General features: G+C 45.2%; 1 protein-coding gene across 1 annotated transcript in view; it reads right to left on the bottom strand.

Annotated features, from left to right (window-relative positions):
• Hydin (HYDIN axonemal central pair apparatus protein) overlaps window positions 1-21,545 on the bottom strand; it is a 306,967-nt gene that overhangs the window by 244,686 nt on the left and 40,736 nt on the right. Inside the window, exons 7-8 of the mRNA XM_051168753.1 lie at window positions 12,518-12,719; window positions 3,843-4,026 (exon numbers count right to left, since the gene is read on the bottom strand). Of these exons, the coding sequence (XP_051024710.1) occupies window positions 3,843-4,026; window positions 12,518-12,719 (386 nt within the window). The remainder of the gene's footprint in view (window positions 1-3,842; window positions 4,027-12,517; window positions 12,720-21,545) is intronic.

Genomic DNA, 21,545 nt, shown 5'->3' with positions numbered 1-21,545 from the left:
CTTTCTCCCGTGTGCAGGTCTGATCCCTTCTCCTGTGAATCCTTTCCAAAGCTCTCAGCTGAGATTTCTGTAGCTCGTTTACCAGCTTCTGAAAGCCAGGATCTCTACAGGAAGAAACTCAGCTGCTGGGAAGCTAGAGAAATGGCAGGATTTTCTCATAAAATCGCTTTAAAAGTAAATGTAAAGGTGAGACCTCAGTAGACGCACACATACAGAATGATCAGCTCTTCAAGCAGGAGATTTAAGATCAATAAATAACTTACCTTGAGAACGCAAATATGACAACTATAGATAGTCAACAATATGCACAATACTTAAAAACAAAAAAGAGAGCTACCGCATACCCATGTATGCCAGTACCCAAAGGAAATGAAACCAGCACACAAAGAGAAGCCTGCACAGCCATGTTCTCTAAACACTAGTCACAATAGCCAAGGCGTGGAATCAGCCTGGGTACCCATCCACAGATAAACACATAGAGAAAATAAGGTATATGCATACAATAGAGGATTATTCACCCATAAAGAATAATACAGGTCATTTATATGAAAATAGACAGAACTAGAGGTCACCATGTTATGTGAAATAAGTCAGAAAGACAGTAGCCACATGTTCTCTCTCACATGCCCAAGGTAGGATGACCCCAAAGGTGACCTGAGAGTGGTAGGAATGGCTGACAGGGAAGGAGAAGGGCCCAGGGAAGAGGGACAAAGGCGGGCGAGAGGGAAGTTAGCAGAGTAGGTATGGCCGTAGCATGATGGATGGTCACATCATAGTGAAATCCATTGATACGTACCATTAATATGTGTTAATAACTATAATTTTAAAAAAACCTACCACTCCTGACACTGAGAGCTGCTGTCTGATCAGAAGTACTGAAGGAACACTGGCAGGGTTCCATCCCTTCATGCTCACTTATAAAAAAAGGCCAAGAGCCCATTAACGGAAACTATAATGAGAAGAAAACCCAAACCGTGTATGGAAAAGACAAAAGGAATCATGGGTCCCACGAAGACCACTAAAAGTGTAAATGAAATTTTCAGAGTTTTATTAGGGTATTATTTTCTATATAAGGTAAACAAACTGGCTTATTTCCTTTGAAAGTACCATTTCTGTGTGTTACTACTTAAATAAAATGCCCAGTGGTGGCAGTGCCAACTCTGAGCTTCACCAGGATTAAGAAGCACACCAGAGCCTGGGCTTTAACACACATCCCCAGCTCTGGCTTAGGAGAAGAAGGCCGAGAGAAGGTGTGAGGTCATTCTAGCATTCCTGCTTCCGTCTTGGGAATGGGCAGGACTTTCCCGTGGGTGGGACCCAACTTCTGCCATCCACACATTCCCAGTCCCACTGCCACCCACGGCCAGAAATTGATGAGGATCAAGCTGAGCAGTCCTCACCATGGCTGTCCACTGCTCGCCAGGAAGAACACTGGCCCTTGGGGACCTCAGCATGTCTGAAATTGCCTTGGCTGGCTGCTTGCTCTTCCCACTAAGCCCAGCCACTTGCTTGCTCGGTCCAGTAGCCCATTCCCTGCCTTTCCCACATCCCCAACTTTTACCCCTCTTTAATTTTGGTTCTTATCCTGACACAGCCTCTTGCTGGCCTCACCCCACAACGTTTGGAGGCCCCTCTGTTGTTCTGTGCCTTGGAGAATTTTTCTGACATGACAGAAGGTTCAGCCTCAATCTCTATCTCCAGCTTTATTTCCCATTTAACTGCCTGGCTCTTGGGATCTTGCATGAAACCTTCCATACACACTGGTAATTTTGTTTTCTCCAAGTCCTGTCCTGCGAGACTCACTCAAGATTTCAAGAAGCTCTCTTTAACTTCTCGACTGTGGCAATGGCCTTACCCCTGACCTAGTCTCCAGTGACTCACACAGTGGGTCACACAAAGCCTCCATCCAGAGGATGCCTCCGAGGAGAGAGCACTTTCTTAGGGATTCACAGCAGAAATAGAGCCTATTGCTTCTCAAACTTATTCAGCCGTGGAAAGCCGGACGCAAGGACAATGCTCTGCTAAGACAGTGGCACTTCCTACAAATCTTCTCTCCATCTGGCCTAAATAGCAACAGTGAGGCAATCAGATGGAATTTGGGTTTTTCTCAACACCTGCTGTAGTTACTATCCTTACACCATTCTGTGCCTGTTAAGTGGGATGCAATGAGCAGGAAGCGGGTAGCTTAATACATAGCACACAACAAACAGAAAAGCTTTTAGCAGAGCTGGAGGGGGGGTGGGCAGGGTGCTATGGATCACTGTTCAAACATGAAAATCTGAGTTCAGACCTCCAGCATCCATATAAGAAAGCTAGGCATGACCATGTGCGCCTGTGACCCCAGCACTAGGGAGCAGAGATTGGTGGATCCTGTAAGCTCACTGCCCCTGGTGTAGCTGGACCAGTGAGCTTCAGGTTTGGTTAGGAATCCTGCCTTGATAGAGGAAGATAATTAATAACAGCCTCCTCTGAGGACACATGCATAAAATGTGCTCTTACATATATATGGGGTACACACATACACACACATGTACAACACACAGCTGCTAAAAACTTTCTCCTCAAAAGGATGCATTATTTTTATCTATAGCATGTTATGTGTGTGGACCAAATGCATACAGGTGCCTATGAAGACAAAAGAGGGAATAGAATTCCCTGGGACTAAAGTCACAAGACGTTGGGAACAAACACGGGTCCTTTGCAAAAACTGTATGTGCTCGTAAGCTCTGAACCCTCTCTCCAGGTCCCCTAGTTTCATGTGGAGGCAACAGGGAACCGTGGACTGCGGAATCAGTCCACGGCAGACAGCACTGGGTAGCCTGTGAAGTGTAGGACTACACCTGCTCTGTCCATGGGTGCGTGGTGCACATGGTAACCGGTACAGACCATGTAATCAATAACTGTTTATACTAAGTGAATTGAGGACAAAGTCCTTTTCAGTCCTGGGTGATTTTGCCTACATGGAGACATCTAGAAGTGTCTGAAGACAGTTTTGGTGGTCATGGGGGCAGGGTTATCTAGTGGGCGAAAGGAAGCATCCTCACGCCATGCACAGGACAAACAATTATACACTCCTCTACGGTGCTCCTCTATAGGCAGACTACTCTGGGCTAGATTAACAACTATGGACACCAGATTTTGGCCTTGAGCAAACTATGAGGTTTAAGTACTTGTACTCCTCCTTCTCCTCCTTCCGTTTTGTTTTGTTTTTAGAGGAGGGCTTTCCAGAACAGGATTTCTTTGTGTAGCTCTAGATGTCCTAGAACTCACTCTTTTTTTTTTTTAAGATTTATTTATTTACTATTATGTATATAGTGCTCTGCCTGCATGTACATCCGCAGGCAGAGGAGGGCATCAGATCACATTATAGATGGTTGTGAGCCACCATGTGGTTGCTGGGAATTGAACTCATGACCTCTGGAAGAGCACACAGTGCTCTTAACCGCTGAGCCATCTCTCCAGCCCCCCTAGAACTCACTCTTTAGATCAGGCTGGCCTTGAACTCAGGGATCCACCTGCCTCTGCCTCCCAAGTGCTGGGATTAAAGGCGTGTGCCACCACTGCCTGGCATCACTTCTTTACTTTCAAATTGGGTTTTTAATTCTATCTTTCAGGGTTGTTGTAAGGCAGCATATACACAAATGACACATCCTTAGCAATCTGCAGGAAGCAGGAAGCACTGTGACAGTTGCACAGAAAAGTGTGGCCTGCTAGCTTCCTGCCACCAACCTTCAAGCAACGCTTCACACCAACCATGGCCCTGTGTGCCTCGGGACGTGCTGAGTCAGCCTCGGAGCAGAGGAGTCGAGCTGAAGCAGCCCCTCACCCGGTCTTGTGCTCACCAGGGGCTCAAGCGTGAAAATGTGATCCAGAAAGAGCATCCTGTTTCCTTGGACCAGCTTCCTCTGGTTCTCAAAGGTGCGGGAGATGATGGAAAGGCGTTCTCGGAGTGACGCATCCAAGAGGCAATCCTCAAGGAACTCCGTGGTTTGATTCTTTTCCTCCTTATTCAGATCATCACAGGCCCTAAAGGAAATGAGGAAACGTGAGGGTCACTGTGGGACTCCAATGAGGAATTGCTTCCAGTCCTCTCTCCCGGGGACATCATCCTACGTCTCCCCAGAGTGGTCCCTCCTTGTCCTGAAACAGCAATGAATGAGCGGGGTGACCTTCTTTTGCCTTCTCAGAACGTTCAGAGGTCAAATTAGATGATCTCTTGTCACCCCCTCCCAGAAGTTCTCTGGGATTTCTTTCCAGAATGTATCTGGACAAATACTTCCTTTTAGATGATTGTGTTTTCCAGGCTGGTTTTTAAATTATTTAACATCTGCCCTGCCTCTCACACAGCAAGGGTGACTCTGTTCCTGTGAAGCTTGCCTTGCTTTAACTCTCTCCTAGCTACTAGTTACCTAGGGAATAGAGTGCAGCGCTGGTGAGGGCTGGGTTTAGATACTGATTTCACGATCTATTTCCTAGCTTTGAGAGTCTGGGAGCTGCCCAGTTCCTCTAAACCTCAGTGCTTATTTATTCCCATAATATAGTTGATGGGAACAGTTTCTAACGTAAGAGCTAGGGCTTAAAGGTGACCCAGGTCCTGGGTCAGTTCCTGGCACAGAGCTGGCGTTCCACTGGTATCATCTTTTGCCTACGCTGAGCATTTGCATAGTCTAAGATGCCAAGCTTGTATGATGCTTGGGACACACCTGAAGATGTCTCCTTGACCCACTCTCTAGCTCTCACTGTCTACCATGCCTGGTGAGGGAATGGTCTCTTCTAGCCCTCTCCTTGCTGCCCTCACTTTTTAAGATTGCCTTTCATCTGGGCTCTGTAGACTGCCCTGTGCTCCTGCTAGACACTTGCCGCTGGTCCCAGCACCGGACTGCTGTGACCCCAGTGACAGCAAATACTTAGCAAATGAGTACAGAGTGAATACCTGAAGTCACCGGGTTCCTAGTTCTCAGCCCCGGCTTTCTACATGACCTTAAATAAACCAGAGGCCCCATTTGGTCAAATGGCTCTTTTAGATAAAGTTGGTGTTCTGTGCCCTTCGCCTATATATAACACAAGGACATTAAACAAATGGACTCATATTCTGGATCCAAGAGAGGAAGCAGCCTGCACTTCTCTTCTACTTCTAGGTGGGAAACAGTATCCAAGGTAACAAGCAGTGGTCCTCCTAGGCCACTAGCCACATCAGCTTGGAGACAAAGGGACCCAGTTCTTTTTATTGTGCTGGTTGGAAACTATCTGAAAGGCTTACAAGTGGCACATCATTTGTGTAGTGCTTTGAAAGAGACTGGCCCCTATGGACTCACATGTTTGAATGCTTGGTCCCTGGTTGGTCAAACTGGGAAGCACTAGGAGGCATGGGCTTGTTGGAGGAGGTGTGTCACTGGGGACAGTGTTTGAGGCTTCAAAAGACTCATTCTGTTCCCAGTGTGCTCTCAGCTCTCAGCTGTCCCTGCTTCCATGCCTTCCCACCACTCCAGTGAACTCTAACCCTCTGGAACTGTAAGCTAATTAAAACTTTTTAAAAAAATTATTAAGTTGCCTTGTTTGTGGTGTTTTGTTACAACAGAAAAGTAATATAATTTGAAACAAGAAATTCCACTTGCAGTAATAAATTTTAAAACAATCACAGACAGAAACAAAGGTAGAGCTATATTGACCTTCTTTAAAGCATGGGGAGGTAAAGCGGGTAAATTATATGTAAGGGTGTCAGGTACCCTAGACATAGAGTTGGAGATAGCAGTGAACCACCATGTAGATTCTAAGAACTGGACCCTGGTCCTCTGCAAGACTCATGGAGACATCTCTCCAGTCCCCTTAGCAGGATTTTCTGAAGATAAAAAAATTGAGTTACAAAATGTTCTGTACAGAGAAACCCCAGTTTTTATCTTAAAAATAAGCAAAAGAAAAGAGGGGGAAAGCATACTCATTTTGCAAAGGAATATTTTTAAAGATTCTAAAATATTCCTAGGTTGCCTCTGGGTTATACAATTAAAACTGATTTTATCTTAATCTTTGATGCAATTTTAAGAAAAACAATTTTAAGAAAAAAATTAATGTATTCACTGCATGTTTCTTTTAAATTAGAAAGCAAGTTGAGTTAAAAATCCAGCGTGGCTAGGCGTGGTGGTGCACGCCTTTAATCCCAGCACTTGGGAGGCAGAGGCAGGAGGATCCCTGTGAGTTCGAGGCCAGCCTGGTCTACAAAGGGAGTACAGGACAGCCAAGGCTAACACAGAGAAACCCTGTCTTGAAAAAAAAACAAAAAACAAAAAACAAAAACAAGCAAACAAAAAAATCCAGCGTGAATCAGTTCTCAGACTGAAGCACAGCGACTTTCCCACGGTGCCTAAGATGCAAACACTGGCACGAAGGAGCCCAGGGCTCCCTCACCAGAAGAGGCATGGAGAGAGGATGTAATGCAAAAGAGCATCTTGCATCAGCAAGAGCGATGGGTTAGATACCCACACAGTGCCAGGAAAGGCCTTAAAACAGCCTAATAAAAAGGGGAAAGATGGGATGCAAAATATCACATCAAGCCATTGAAGTACCTATTTTCTGAAACAATAGATATTCCGTGAGAGGAGATGCATTAAAAAGACACATATGAGCATAGTTGAGCGGTGCCCAGGAAAGCTTGTGGGGGTAGGGAATGAGATGTAAGAGAGTAAATACAGTGTCTTGTGTCAGGGTGGACATCTGTGATGATTAGAAGGCTACAATGAACTCAACTCTCCCACTAGAAAATGCTGTTCCTTTTCTAGGTGCCCCAGGATCCATAACAGCCACAACAAGGTAGGAGGAGGAGGGACGCACCATCCCAGATGCCCTTCTCTCTGCCCTCAAGGAGGAACTGGAGGCATTGCTAAGAGTCTGCAAGAGGGGAAATGTGATGACCCTGAGCCACACCAATGCCCACGCCGTGCTACGTGGCTGTGCGTGGCATCACCATCTTGTCTTGTTGATAATGGTAGCTTCTTGCCGCGGAGATGGCTCAGTTTTATAGATCAGGAGATGTCTCATGAGGAAGCCTCTTTTAAAAGGCTATCCTTATTGTCCAGTGAGTATTTGAATTTCACCTATTTTACAAATAATCTGGTGGTCATGCTAACCATGGGCTTTGGATAGTAAGTACAGGCCAGCCTTTGTAGCAACCTATGAAAGGTGGTGCAACGGTAAGCAGTATTAAGCAGGCAAGACCCAGAATTCCTAGGAATTCGGCTTAATTTGTGTGGGAATTTGCACCCTCACTGGGAGTGGCCCCAGGCCATGGGGTGGGGTCCTGGACTGAATTAAAAGGAGAAGGTAAGAGGAGCCCAACAGCTCGTCACCCTGTGCCTGACTGCTGAGGCAGTGCGACCAGCTGCCCCAGCTTCTCTTCTCCTGACTTCCCAGGTCACGATGCAGTGTACCCCTGAACCAGTCACGATGCAGTGTACCCCTGAACCAGTCCTGATGCAGTGTACCCTTGAGCCGTGGGCCGAGACAGACGCTCTTAAGTTGAACTTGTAAGGTATTTTGTTGCAACGAGACAAGTAACCAACAGACTCAGTAGCTGGATGTTGAAGAGACTAAATCACGAGTTCCATGGCCTTCAGAGTGGGAGAAACCATTCCCTGTCTCCCTATAACAAAATAATTGGAACCAAAGGGGCCATTGGCTTCAAGCAGACTGTGTGACCCTAGATAAGGAAAGACTGTGATGATGTCATAAACAGAGGACTAAAGGCCCCTGTCCTGCTTACAAGGTGACAGGTAAGTCTTTAGAGTTTTGTTTTTTTCCTTTTTCCGTCTTTGTTTTTTTTGGTATGACACCAGGGAAGGAACTCCCAAATATAACTGAAATCAAACTTATTACAGTAACCCAGGTGGCAGGCTCAAATATCAATTAAGATTGAATCAACTGGAGAGACATGCCATTTCCTGCACCTGACTGCCGTGAAATGCATCCCTGCTACCCACATTGAGGATGCTGTCATGTCCTGAGCAAATGCAGAATTAGCACCACCTGCTCTTGACTGGAGACACTGGGAGTGACGAAGAAGCCCACACCGAGCCTCTGAGCACAGGAACCCAAGGAGTTTGAGAGGATCTCGCAGAGCGTGTTCAGCAGGACACAGCTGAGGAAAAAAGAAAGGATGTAGCTTTTCTGAAGAGAGTAACGTCTTCTCTAGCTGCAGAGAAACATCAAGAAACACAACAAAAAGGTGATTTTTTAGAAAAGGATCCTTAATTTCAGATTCTGAAGGCTTTTTCTTTTCTTTTCTTTTCTTTTTTTTTTTTTTTTAAGAAGAACAATTTTAAAGCTCTGAATGCCTTCTCAGAGGAGGGCTATCTTCAAGGCCAGAGCCTGGAGCCTGGGAACAGCCCCAAGTTTCTAAGACCAGACATGTGTCCTAAGGTCCCAACACACTAAGATAGGCAGAAAGCAAGGTTACTCTCCCAGAATCCAAAGCATGAACTATTTCCTGGGGCTGAAATCCCTCCACTGGGAAAGGAGAGGCCCATGTCTCGGCTCACCATGATTCTATGGGCAAGGTACCATAGAGAGGGAGGAGATGCCACTTGTTAGAAGTGGTAGCATTTTCACAGTGACCTTTGAGCAAGCTTCAGTGCTTGCAGATGAGACTGCCTCAACATGAGGCGGAGGCCACTTTGCAAATAGCCAGCCGAGGGATACGGCCGAGGGATGCCAGAGTCTCAGATACGAAGTTACACTAATGCTCCATCTCAGGTCCTTGGGATGCTGAGAAGAGAAATTTTAATCTCTGGAAATGTGTCTCTGACTAAAGACAGGTGTTCTCTATGCCAAGCTTAGGAACAAGGTTCTCAACTTTGCTAATGCCATGACCCTTTAATCCAAGTCCCTCATGTTATGGTGACTGACCTCCAAACCATAAAATCATTTTGTTGCTACTTTATGGCTATAGTTTTGCTACTGTTATGAATCATAATGTAAGTATCTGATATGCAACCCCTGGGGGGGGGTCACGACCCACAAGTTGAGAACAGCTGCTCTACAAATTTAAACTAGAGATGCTGATGGAGGAAAGGGGGGCAAATAAGCAAGAAGCTGCTGTGCCCCTGGTTAATAATCTTGTCACTGCTTTGGGGGATAGGGTGGACAGACAGCTGCTATGTGTGCCAATCATGTGTGGCCCGAGGGCAGACCCCCAGAACGTGAGAATGGGCGACAAAGAAGACCACAGCCATTGCACAAAGTACCACCATCTGCCCTCATTGCTTAAAGAGGCACATACTGCTCTGAGGGGGGCTTTGTTTTGGAGAGAAGAGACATTTGTTGGCAATTGTTTCAGAGACAAGACTCCAAGGAGAGAATGATCATCTGAAAGTTGAGGCATGCTTCGGACTGCACTGAAGAACAAGAAAAAAAAAAACGGGAGGAGGTCAGGCAGAACGTGGCCGAGTCCACCCTCCACGATGTCCCTTGTCATGTGGTGCTTGAAGAAGAGGAGAAGAAAGCAGGGTGGCATTCAGTAGACTCGCAGGTAAGTCCATCTATTTGAGGAAAAAAAAGTTATGCTGATATACGTCACCCAAAGAGGAAGTGGAGTTAATCCTAGTTAGAGATCTAAAGCCACTTTTCTAGTCTGCTGTTTAGCAGCTTGGCATGGCCCTGAATGAGACGGTGACTAGGGCTGTGATAACTGTGACGTGCAGCTGTGGAGAGCTGGCTGATGCTTCTGGCTATATACCTAGAAATAATGTGGACCGACCACATAGATGAACAAAATGTGGTTATTTGCACCATATATATATGGTGCACCATATATATATACATATATATATATATATATGGAGAGAGAGAGAGAGAGAGCCTCATTCAGCCATAAAAAAATGCAATCACAGCATTTGCAGGGACACAGACAGAACTGGAGTTCATCATGCTGAGTGAAATACGACACCTCACAAACACAAATACTGTGCATCCTCACATGTGGAAGCCACACAAAGGAAAGCTAAGAGGATATGAAACTAAAATGGCAACTAATGGGGTGCTTTAAAGACAAGGGCAGGAAAACAGAAGAGCAACGGAGGCGGAATATGACCCAAGTTCACTATATACATGTCTGGAAAGCAAATGTCATAAGAAAACTTATTTTATACAATATACACACAGAGAAAAAGTGGGCTGGGGATGGAAGGTGGCTCAGTTGATAGAGCACTTGCCATGCGAATATGAGGTCTAGAGACCACTGCCCTATAGAACCCACGTAAAAAAACTAGGCACAGGATGTGTGTCGATAGCCCCAATCCTGGGCATGTGGAAAGAGGAGAACCTCCGGGGAATGCTGGCCAGTCCAGCCAAACTGGATCAACCTCTGGTTCTGCATATTCATGGACACACACACACACACACACACACACACACACACACACACACACACACACACACACACACACACACACAGAGCCATGGAGATACCTCACAGTTGGTAGAGTGCCTACCTAGCAAGTACAAAGTCCTGAGTTGAATCCCCAGTACTTGATAAAACCAGGCCAGGTAGCATATACTTGTAAACCCTGCTATGAGGAGGTAAGAGGCAGGAGGGTTAGGAATTCTAAGATCCTTGACTACATAGTGAGTTTGTGGCTAGCCTGGGAGTCTTGTCTCGGGGCTGGAGAGATGGCTCAGAGGTTAAGAGCATGGTCTGCTCTTCCAAAGGTTCTGAGTTCAATTCCCAGCAACCACATGGTGGCTCACAACCATCCACACTGAGACTTGGTGCCCTCTTCTGGCCTGCAGGTGTACATGCAGGTGAAACACTGTATCCATAATAAATAAACAAATCTTTTACAAAAAAAAAAAAAAAAAAAAAAAAAAAAAAAAATGAAGTCTTGTCTCAAAACAAAACAAGACACCCAATCAGCCAAGGAAACAATAAATACATATATGTGTTTCTGTATATATCATATACGTCCATCCATAAATACATACACACACAGCTCTACCATGGCACGCAGCTGTGGACATGCTGCCGTGAGTCCCCTTTCACCCGCTCGGACTCTAGCTTTAACTGTGCTTCGGCTGTGCCAGTCCCTACTCACCGTCAGCTGCAGAGTCGGGGTGAAGGGAGCAAGAGGGACGCTGCTCCCTCTGCCTGTTTAAATGCTGCATTTCCTTTGAAGACTTTCCCCATTTTTATTAGCATTTATTCACTGTAGACATGAGTAGGTTTCATTATAATGTTCCATGTGGTTATGTAAAAGCACATAATCATTGGTCTTTCTAAACCATGCGGTCTAGTGAGGTTTGTAGGAAGGAGCCACTTTTCTCTGCACAGGGGCGGTCCTGTGATGGAAGCTCATCGCCTGGACGACCGAGCTTCTGCCCGCGGTGCCCAGTCATTGTCCTGGGTCTTTCTGGTTCATTAGTGACAGTGCAGTAAGGGGCTTCTGTCTGTTCTCCAGGGTCCTGAGACTGTTATTTTTATTCCGCACTAACTTGGTTTTAAACAGAGCCTTGAAGCTTCCCGGGGCTAATCTTTCCTGGAAATGAGGAGGCAGAAGCTGAGGCGAATTGCAATGAGAGCCCCAGAAATGTTAATCCAGAGAGGTCGGAGGGAAGACAGGGAAAGCACAGCAAGGATGGGGTCCGACAAAAAGAAACATCCAGAATGTAACCATAAGGCAGGGAGCTAGAGGCCAGCTGATTTTACATCTTTCTAGTCCCTGTTGCCTTCTGAAGTATCATTTTTTAAAAAGCAGACTATTAAAGATCCCACTAAAAAATCATTATTAAATTACATGGTCCAGAGAGAGTGGGCAGTGTTGTGGAAACCAATAATATAAAAATCATTACATTTAAAAATCCTTCGTTTCCCTCACTCTTCTATTTTCTGGAAACAGCTTTTTCATACACACACACATACACACACACACACACACACACACACACAGAGAGAGAGAGAGAGAGAGAGAGAGAGAGAGAGAGAGAGAGAGAGAGAGGGAAACCGACATTGATGCCATCCCAAAACATTGTTTTTGGGACTTATTGTAAGAGCTAATAAATTTGGTCAGGGCTATGAAAAGGAACACACACATGCAGGTTAGTGTTTTAAAAACAGCACAGACTGTCATATTTTTTAATTGGTTAAATCTTTAGTTATTGCTACACTATAACCAGGTTAAGTTTCACTGAGCATCTACAGCACTGGATATTACAAAGCTCCCAAAGGACACCCCACACTGGAGTCAGTGTCTCAAGATCGGCCATTGTTTGTGGCACTTAAGAAGTTGCTATACATATACAGGGGGAGGAGGTCCCCCTCAGTCACAGTCACAGGGGAGGGGAGTAGGCGGAAAGTGGGAGGGAGGGGGGAATGGGAGGATACAAGGGATGGGATAACAATTGAGATGTAATATGAATTCATTAATTAAAAAAAAGAAGTTGCTATAAAAAAACAAAACAAAACACCATACCGCCTCGCACCGCTTGCCCCACTGTATCCTTGCGTTGCTGCACAGAGGTGGCTTCTGTGACAAACCTGTATTTTTCTTTGTCCTCCTCTTCTTGGGTAGCAAATATCTTCCACTGGAAATGGGCGATGATATTAGTGCGATTGTGAATGGTTATGGTCCGCTGATTGGACAGAGAGATGTAGGTTTTCTCCAGGGTCAATGAGTTCTTGTCCAGTCTTATGTTCACATCTATGGCAGCTCCGTAGAGACACACGAATACCATCTCACCTAGGAATTCACAAGGCCGAAACACACTTTAAGGTTTATTCTAGGGTGGGGTAGATGGCTTCACTCGATAAAGCATAAAGACCCGAGTTCAGTTTCTCAGAACCCATACAAAATGCCAAGCATATGCCCAGAACTCTGGTGCTGGGAGGAGGAGACAAACGGGTTCCTCGGTGCTCATTGGCCAACCAATGTAGCCAAAAGTGAGACCCGGGCTCAAAAAACTAAGGTGGACCTAGGATGACACCTGACACTGATCCGTGGCTTGCACAGACACATACATACATGTATGTCCACAGACATAAAAGACTAATTCTAGAATGATACTTCTGGCCTTAAAAACAACAACAAAACAAGAGCTGGGCGTGGTGGTGCACACCTTTAATCCCAGCACTCGGGAAGCAGAGGCAGGTGGATCTCTGTGAGTTCAAGGCCAGCCTGGTCTACAAAGTGAGCCCCAGATGCCCAAAGCTACACTGAGAAACCCTGTCTTGAAAAACCAATAAATAAATAAGTATCAAGATTAAGTTAGGGAGTGTAGAGCAACCATTACATAGTTTATTCTCCGCAAGTCCATCAGTACAGAGTCAGATATGATCAGAAAGTGTAATTATTGCTCTTGGTTGAAATTACAGGCAATTAAACTATCTTCTTTGGCCATTTGGGGAAAATATAAATCACACAAAATATAAATTGTTAAGGAAGGTCCTCTAAGGAGTTTCTTCTTCGTGAATATTTTTCAGGTGTACAGCCTGGCCAGGAGGACCATGCCCGTCAGAATTATAAACACCCGCCTCGTCTTTAGTTCCAGCACAATCTAATGTGTAGTTGCTCTCTGAGAGGCTCCATCCAGCAGCAGATGAAACAATGCTGAGATGCCCCATTCCCCCCTTTGGAATAACAAAGGGTAACCAAGCCAATGTATATTACAAGTATGGATTGGCTTATTGATTTTACAGGGGGCTATAATTAAGAGATTGCTTTGAATCTCAGAAGAGACTTTAGGGTATTAAGCTGTGTTGAGATTGTGAAAGACTACGGGTATTTTTGAAGTGATACTACATATATTTTGCTTTATGATATAGCCACAAGCCTACAGGGGCCTGGGAATGGAATGTGTTGCTTTGAGTAAGAATGGCCCCTATGGGCCATTTGAATGGCCTGCTTCCTTGGTTTGAGAAGGATTAGGAGGTGTGGCCTTGTTGGAGGAGGTGTGTCACTGGGAGCGGGCTTTGAAGTTTCAAAAGTCCGCACCATTTCCAGTTAGCTCTCTCTCTGCCTCACGCTTGTGTCTCAAGCTGTAAGGTCTCGCTGCTACTCCAGCATTCCCCCCCCCCCACCTCCCGCCCCCACTTGCCTACCTGCCACCATGCTCCCTGCTGTGATGCCCAAGCATTTACACTCCGAAATTATAGCCTTGGTCATGGTATCTCATCCCGGCCATAGAAAAGTAACTAAGACACGGTGGTGGGGGTGGGGTGGGGAGGTGGATGGCGGGGGGGGGGGGTGAAGAGGGGGTTGGGGAGCAATAGCTCATCTTTTGTCCCCAAACTGTTAGACTACTTGCTTTTGACATGCATTTGCCTAAAGACAACCTTTCAAAGGGTCCTCCACAACCCAGCTATCTAAGAGGCACAGGATGGAAGTGGTGGCACACTTGTGGGTCTAATGTTAGCACTGAGTCCTTGGACTCCCTGCTCCTAATCTGGTTCAGAACCCCGGGGTTGAGTGCTGCAGTGCAGGTTAGCCAGAATGCATTTATTATGTCCCAGGATAAATAAACTTTGTGGAAGGTCTCATTACATTTTGCCAGGTTTACCACTATCCATCACGCAAAGCCAAACATGAAAAAGAAACAAAACAAAACAAAACTAATTTTCCAAAACTAAATGTGAAGCTAGCTGTGTACACAACACATTCCCTACTGTGGCTTCAGAACTTGGAGACAGCGGGTGACGTGGATGTATGGAGTAAGATATGTGAGGGGGCCATGGAGTCTCAAGGGAACACGGGGATGGGGAAGAGTGAATGCTTCCCATATCTTGGTCACAGCAGAGTCAAAGTTACCTCTGTCATATGCATACTGCTCAGTCAAAACACCCCGTCAGCACTCTTTGCTTAGGAAGCTGAAACGGAGCCACCCGAGCTCGCCAGCTCTATGAGCTACTTTTCTTGTCACTATGACTAAATACCTGGCAGGACAGAACTGAAGTGAGAAAGGGTTTCCTTGTAGTTTGGAGGGGATATAGTCTAAATGGTGGGAGAGACATAGAGGCAGGGTTAGAAACATTGCATCCACAGCCAGGAGTCAGAGACCCCAAAGGAGGTGAGGCTGGGTCATAAAACCCCAAGACCTGCCCCTGGTGGTCCCCTTCCCCTAGGGAGGATCCTAATAGTTCTATAGCCTTCCCCAAATGCCAGCAGCATCTGGGGACCATGAGCCTATGGGGATATTTTAAAATCAAACCCTAACTCCAGCACGTCAGTGACAAGACTAAAATTGCCATTCTTCTGTACCAAAGGCATTGCAGGTGTGTAAAAGGGGCGGGGCTAGCTTACAGCACATCGGGACCTAAGGTTCCAGTTCAGGTTTTACTTAGACACAGTCATTACACATCCCTGGGGTTTGTGTACTCACTCATCTCTGAAACGAAAAGAGGTAAAGAAATGTCCTGTAGTCTCACACCCTTCCCTAGGGTCCAGCCCTGCAAATGGGTGGAACTAGAAAAGATGATGTTGAGTGAAGTAACCCAAACCCACAAAGACAAGAATCACACTGCTAATTATCTATCTAAAAAAATTATATATATATGTATATATATATATCTGTATAAATATGCATACATAGTTTAAATAAAATTGTCTCATCTGGGCTGACAATGTCCCCCTTCACCCCAGGAACCAAAGACTAACTAACAAAACCCCAACACCAGGCATGAGAAGTCCTCTCTTGACTTATTGATCAGGGCTGTCCAAGAGATTACAAACCATTACAGACTACTGTTATTGCCCTTGATTGCCCCCGGAAGTAAAAGGCAAGTCCCTATTGTTAAAGATGTGCTTCAGATGCAAGGGCTAGGAGCCCCTGAGCTGGAACTGACGGGAATGCCTCCTCCCTGAGGACTAGCTTTCATGGTACCAGAAGACTCCATGACAGTTTCCAAAGGAGGGAAGCAAACAACCTCCTACCCAGCAAGGACATCAAGAACCACACCAACGACCAGGGTGGCACGATAACCCTCATGGAAAACTAGAGGTGTGAGCACATTAATGGTGACTAACAGCTCCCTATTAGACATAGGGTTATTCAACAATAGAGAAATCATACCTGGTGCTGGTAACCTAGTCAACTACCCAGGACTAGTAAAGCCACAGATCTTGAAGGAAAACCTATATCTGCCACTTTATGAGGCCAGCATAATCCCTAACTATATTCCAAATATTTGTCTTTGTACCCACAGATATGTGCAGTCCTCACTCTTCATCAAGGAAACTTCTTTTTGCACGAGATGGAGCCCATTTACATAAAGCCATGACCAATCAAAAGTCAGGAGTCCAATCCCAGTAGATGCATTTATAAAACAGCTTCCACACCTAAAGTCCAGGGAATATGATGGAAGAGGGGGCAGAAAGCTGCAAAAGCCAGGGGACTAAGGACTTTGCTGTGAGCCTGTGTGTCCTAGCAATGTCAGAAGCTGCACCCATAAAGCCGCACCAGTATGACTGCCCAGTGAGGAAGTGAACTAGAGCAACACAGACATGCTAAGGTGGACAGGGATGTAAGGTGGACAGGGGTGTAAGGTGGATAGGGGTGTAAGGTAGACAGGGGTGTAAGGTGGACAGGGGTGTAAGGTGGACAGGGATGTAAGGTGGACAGGGTGAGACCATGAGGCCACAACCCTACACAAAGAACTACAGGCAACGAAGGAATGCTGAGAGTGGGAGAAACAGTCTTCCCCAGGGAAGGGCCTACTGATTGGTTATCCAATACAAAATGGCCAACCCCGAAAACACACATACAAGTAATATACTGACTGAGCAGGTTATATTTAGGAATGTATATTCATACATACATACAGAGAGAGAGAGAGAGAGAGAGAGAGAGAGAGAGAGAGAGAGAGAGAGAGAGAGAGAGAGAGGCATGTAACAATAATTAAAGGGAGAAAGGCCATGAATTTGAAATGGGGGAAGAGAGATATAGGAGGATATGGAGGGAGGAAAGGGAAGTGGGGAATGATATATTATAATCTCAGAAATAAAAAGAAATGCCGTCTAGGCTGGAGTTACAGCTCAGGGGCAGGCTTTGTGTGTTTAGCACACACAAGGCTTCGGGTCCCTCTATCCCTGGGGTGAAGTCCTCTAAGGTCCCTTCAAGTCCTAACACCTATGGATGTGAGAATCTTCCCTGTAAGTCACTGGCAACAGCCAAAGATTCCGATCCTAAACCATGCAATAAGGCACAGAGAAGGAAAATTGAGTCTGAGAAGCTTATCCTTGACTCTTAAGCCATGTTAAAATATTTGCTTTATTTACACCTGTGTTTTTAAGCATTCTAATTACAATGGTGTACCGTAATTATGATAGCCATACAAAGAAAAGTAAAATTCATGCAGGCAAGTTTGAGCAGACCCATAGGGCAGATATTATTTAGGTGTGCCACTTACCAAGTGTATCACACTCAATTAATTGCTCACTATGTTATTCTTTAGTGTTCCTTTATTATATTTTATGGAGATAAATAAAAAAGAAATCCTCTATAGGTTTAGAAAGTATGCCAAAATAAAACATACAAATGGCTGGTGAGCTGCCCTGTGAAGAATTAGCATTATGATTATTCGGTGTGCTAGTGTATCTAATAATAACCCATCATCTTGCATTGGGGGGGGGGGAGCCTACCTCCCACTGTCTGGCTCCTAGGCTGAAATATCTCCTCTGTAATAAGAGATATAACACTCTAAAAATGCTGAGTAAGCCCACGGCTCCATTCCCTAACTCTGCCAGTGGTCAGTGTCACCTCTAAGATGACAACAACCTCACCAGGCATTGGTTCTTATTTCTCTGGCTCATTGAAGTAACCAAATGCTCAGTAAAATGTATTTTTTTTTTTTATGTAAAATGAAGTTGTTTTGTGAGTACTGCCCTCAGGAAGGCCATTTAATATGGGCTATTGATGAACATTTTTTTTTTTAAAAAAAATACTTCTTTACACTAGTCTCCAGGAGCCTTTAGAGTACATAAAGTTTCTCAACACTCACCTGAAAGTTTCAGAACTTAAGCAGCTGAGCCATATGTTTGTCCTGCAAGAGTCATGTGCTGTTTCTACATCTCAGTTTTGTTGACATAAAGCTGAGACTTTTGTACATGTATATTCCCTTCCTCCTGGTTCCTCCCCTACCACTTTTCCCTCCAACTTCCTGTGCTCATGTTTTAAAAGGCCACCAAGTCCTCTTAGTGCTGTCTGTATATACATGAGTGTAAAGCATCTACTCCTGTAAGTGTTGTTTTTATTTCCTCAGAGGAGGGGATGAGATGAGAGCTGTACCCAGGCTTTACGAATATGTGGCTTGGGCTGAGCCCAGAGCGTTTCTGTCTAAATATCCATAGGCCATAGGCCTGGAAGCTTCTAGCCTCCATACAATCTAATCTTCTGCAAGCCGTCAGGACCTAGAAGGCCTCAGCTTTCAGTTTTTGTCTGCTAACCTAGGCCTAGACTGTTTTCAGACTCCAAAATTTACTGCTGAATAAACTCACCTTTCTAGCTCTTTCTGAACCTTGGCTGGCTGGTTTAACTCAGCTGTTCTGGCTCAAAATCCTCTCCAAACTGATAGATTTAAATTGGCTTCTCCAGCTTCTGACTGAATTCCTTTGCTTGGGAAAACTGCCTTTAAACTCCAGGGACAGACCTGCACCAACTGCACTGACTGCATAAACTGGATGGAACTGAACAGAATTGCATGAACTCAACTTTATTCAACTGACCCACACCAAACTCAACACCCCCCCCCCTCTCAGTGCTCTTAAGTAGCCTCTCTTGCCTGTCTAGTCTCCTGAGAATTGGGCATAGCCCGTCTCTGACTCATTCTCTCAAATCTTTCTCACTTTGTCTGTCCCCCAATTAGGTGCCATTGCGTGGGATTACAGGTGTCTACTAAAGGTGTGTCTGTATTCCAGGTGGATCATACAGACCTGGGACTTCGGATGTGATCCCTTGCCAGGGTAGCCATGTTGCTGCATTAAAATTCCTCTACGTACTGGAGCATGAGTAGCCTCTTGGAGGCTGCATCCGTAAAAAACAAGATAAAACAAAAAACACAAAAGGGACTGTCTTCCCTGGCCCCCAACAGCCATCACTGCCAATAGCTCCTCAGCTGGAGCTGCTGAGTAACCCAGAGAACCACAACTGGTCACTGGTCATGCAGAGAACAAGAGACAGTGAAGACGTAAGGTTTAAAAACAATCTACATGGCTGGCTGCAGCAGCGGAGGGCTTGTCAGACATGCAAGGACACTACTGCATGTGTTATTTTGCTTTTACCACAGTCTTCCTGGTTTAGGACTTAAGATGGAGCCTAGACACACACTATCCTCCTGTGTGCCTCCCGGGTGGCAGAAGCCACCACATGCTGCTTGCTTCGTTTTGTTCTCATCGATATAACTTTGAAAAGTTCTACATGTAATTTCTTCTGTGGAGTGAGCAGACAGTTAAAGGTAACTTAATTATACCTGAGAAAAACCAGTTGCCTACACACACTTAATTTTACTATACATTAATACTCTGAGGACAAAGAAGGAGGGAAGGGGAAGGAGTAAATTCTGGTTCAGGAAAACGTGAGTGAACAAATACTATGTACTGGTGAAGCAGGGTACCAGTTCAAACCCTTGACATAAAAAATGAAGAAATGGAGCTGTGGTTCACCAAGAGCACATCCAGGAGAAGAACACAACTGTTAGAAACATGACTGAGGGGGCTGGAGTGATGGCTCAGTGGTTAAGAGCACTGTCTGCTCTTCCAGAGGTCATGAGTTCAATTCCCAGCAACCACATGGTGGCTCACAGCCATCTATAATGTGATCTGATGTCCTCCTCTGCCTGCAGATGTACATGCAGGCAGAGCGCTGTATACATAATAATAAATAAACAAATATTTTTTTAAAAAAACAAAGAAAAAAGAAACATGACTGAGTGCTTCCCGCTAAGGAGAAGTCAGTGATCGCTCTCCTAGGACATTGTTTGAGGAAGCATAAAGGACAGTCATCAATAGCCTGCATTAAATGGCTTTCCCGAAATCAAGCCACACTTGGAGCAGCTGCAGAGAGCTCAGTCAGGCTTATTCAGTGACAGGGGAAGACAATGAGAGTGGCTGCCTTAAAGGGCCCCATGATTCATGTGTTTAGGCAATCATCACTGCTTTGCCCTAATGGAAGGTTCTGGACATTGATAAGCTACAGTAAAGATGAAAGCATGCTTTTATCGACAGTTCATTTTATGCAATGAATACTGTCTCCAGTCTTCAGAAAAGTATTCATTTACCACAGTTGGCAGAAGCACCTCAGGGCATGGACATTAACTTTTCCAAGACTAGCTAACTTGCAACACACAAAACACTCATTGTGGTTCAAACTGCCTTTCCTTCAGTGCAGGAATATCAGTCTAAGCACGGGTGTCATTTCAAATATTTCTACAATTGGAAAACTGGAACTCAGGCCCTCTGTGAGAATGGATTGCATTGCAAAGCCAGCAAATGAAAGAGTAAAGTGCTTGTATATTAATGAGAGGTTAGGGAGACATCCGTAGGTGTAAAGGGAAGTTCTCAGGGGCTCAGTCTACATCTGAGTTCTAATTGGATATTGGATTGATCCATGACCTTCTAGAAGCCACTCTTGAAATCCTGACTGGATTAGACTGTGCCTGGATTAGATAGTGACTGGGGTAGACTGTGACTAGATAAAGTTGTGACTGGATAGACTGTGACTGGGTTAGATTATGACTGGATTAGACTGTGACTGGGATAGATTGTGATGGAGTTAGGCTGTGACTGGATAAGATTATGGTTCAATTAGGCTGTGACTGGGATAGATTGTGACTGGGTTAGGCTGTGGATGGATAAGATTACGATTCAATTAGACTGTGACTAGATAAAGTTGTGACTGGTTTAGACTATGAGTGAGTTAGACTGAATGGATTAGATAGTGACTGGGATAGACTGTGCCTGGATTAGACTATGACTGAATTAGGTTGTGACTGGATCGGATTGTGACATGACTGGGGTAGACTGTGACTGTGTTAGGTTGTGACTGGATTGGATTGTGACTGAGATAGGCTGTGACTGTGTTAGGTTGTGACTGGGTTAGACTGTGACTGTGTTAGACTGTGACTGGGGTAGACTGTGACTAGGGCAGATTGACTGGCGTAGACTGTGACTGGGGTAGACTGTGACTGGTGTAGACTGTGACTGGGGTAGACTGTGAAAGGGATAGACTGTGACTGGGGTAAGTTGTGACTGAGGTAGACTGTGACTGGGTTAGGTTGTGACTGGGGTAGACTATGAAAGGAGTAGATTGTGACTGGGTTAGATTGTGAAAGAGGTAGACTGTAACTGGGGTAGACTGTGACTAGATTAGGTTGTGACTGGGGTAGACTGTGACCAGAGTAGACTGTGACTAGGGTAGACTGTGACTGGGGTAGGTTGTGACTAGGGTAGACTGTGACTGGGGTAGGTTATGACTGGGGTAGACTGTGACTAGGGTAGACTGTGACTGGGGTAGACTGTTACTGGGGTAGACTGTGACTGAATTAGGTTGTGAGTGGGGTAGACTGTGACCGGAGTAGA

Source organism: Acomys russatus, chromosome 26 (genome assembly GCF_903995435.1).
Source record: "Acomys russatus chromosome 26, mAcoRus1.1, whole genome shotgun sequence".
Classification (NCBI taxonomy): Eukaryota; Metazoa; Chordata; class Mammalia; order Rodentia; family Muridae; genus Acomys; species Acomys russatus.
The sequence above is the reverse complement of the archived record's forward strand: the minus strand, read 5'-3'. Positions and strand labels throughout refer to the sequence as shown.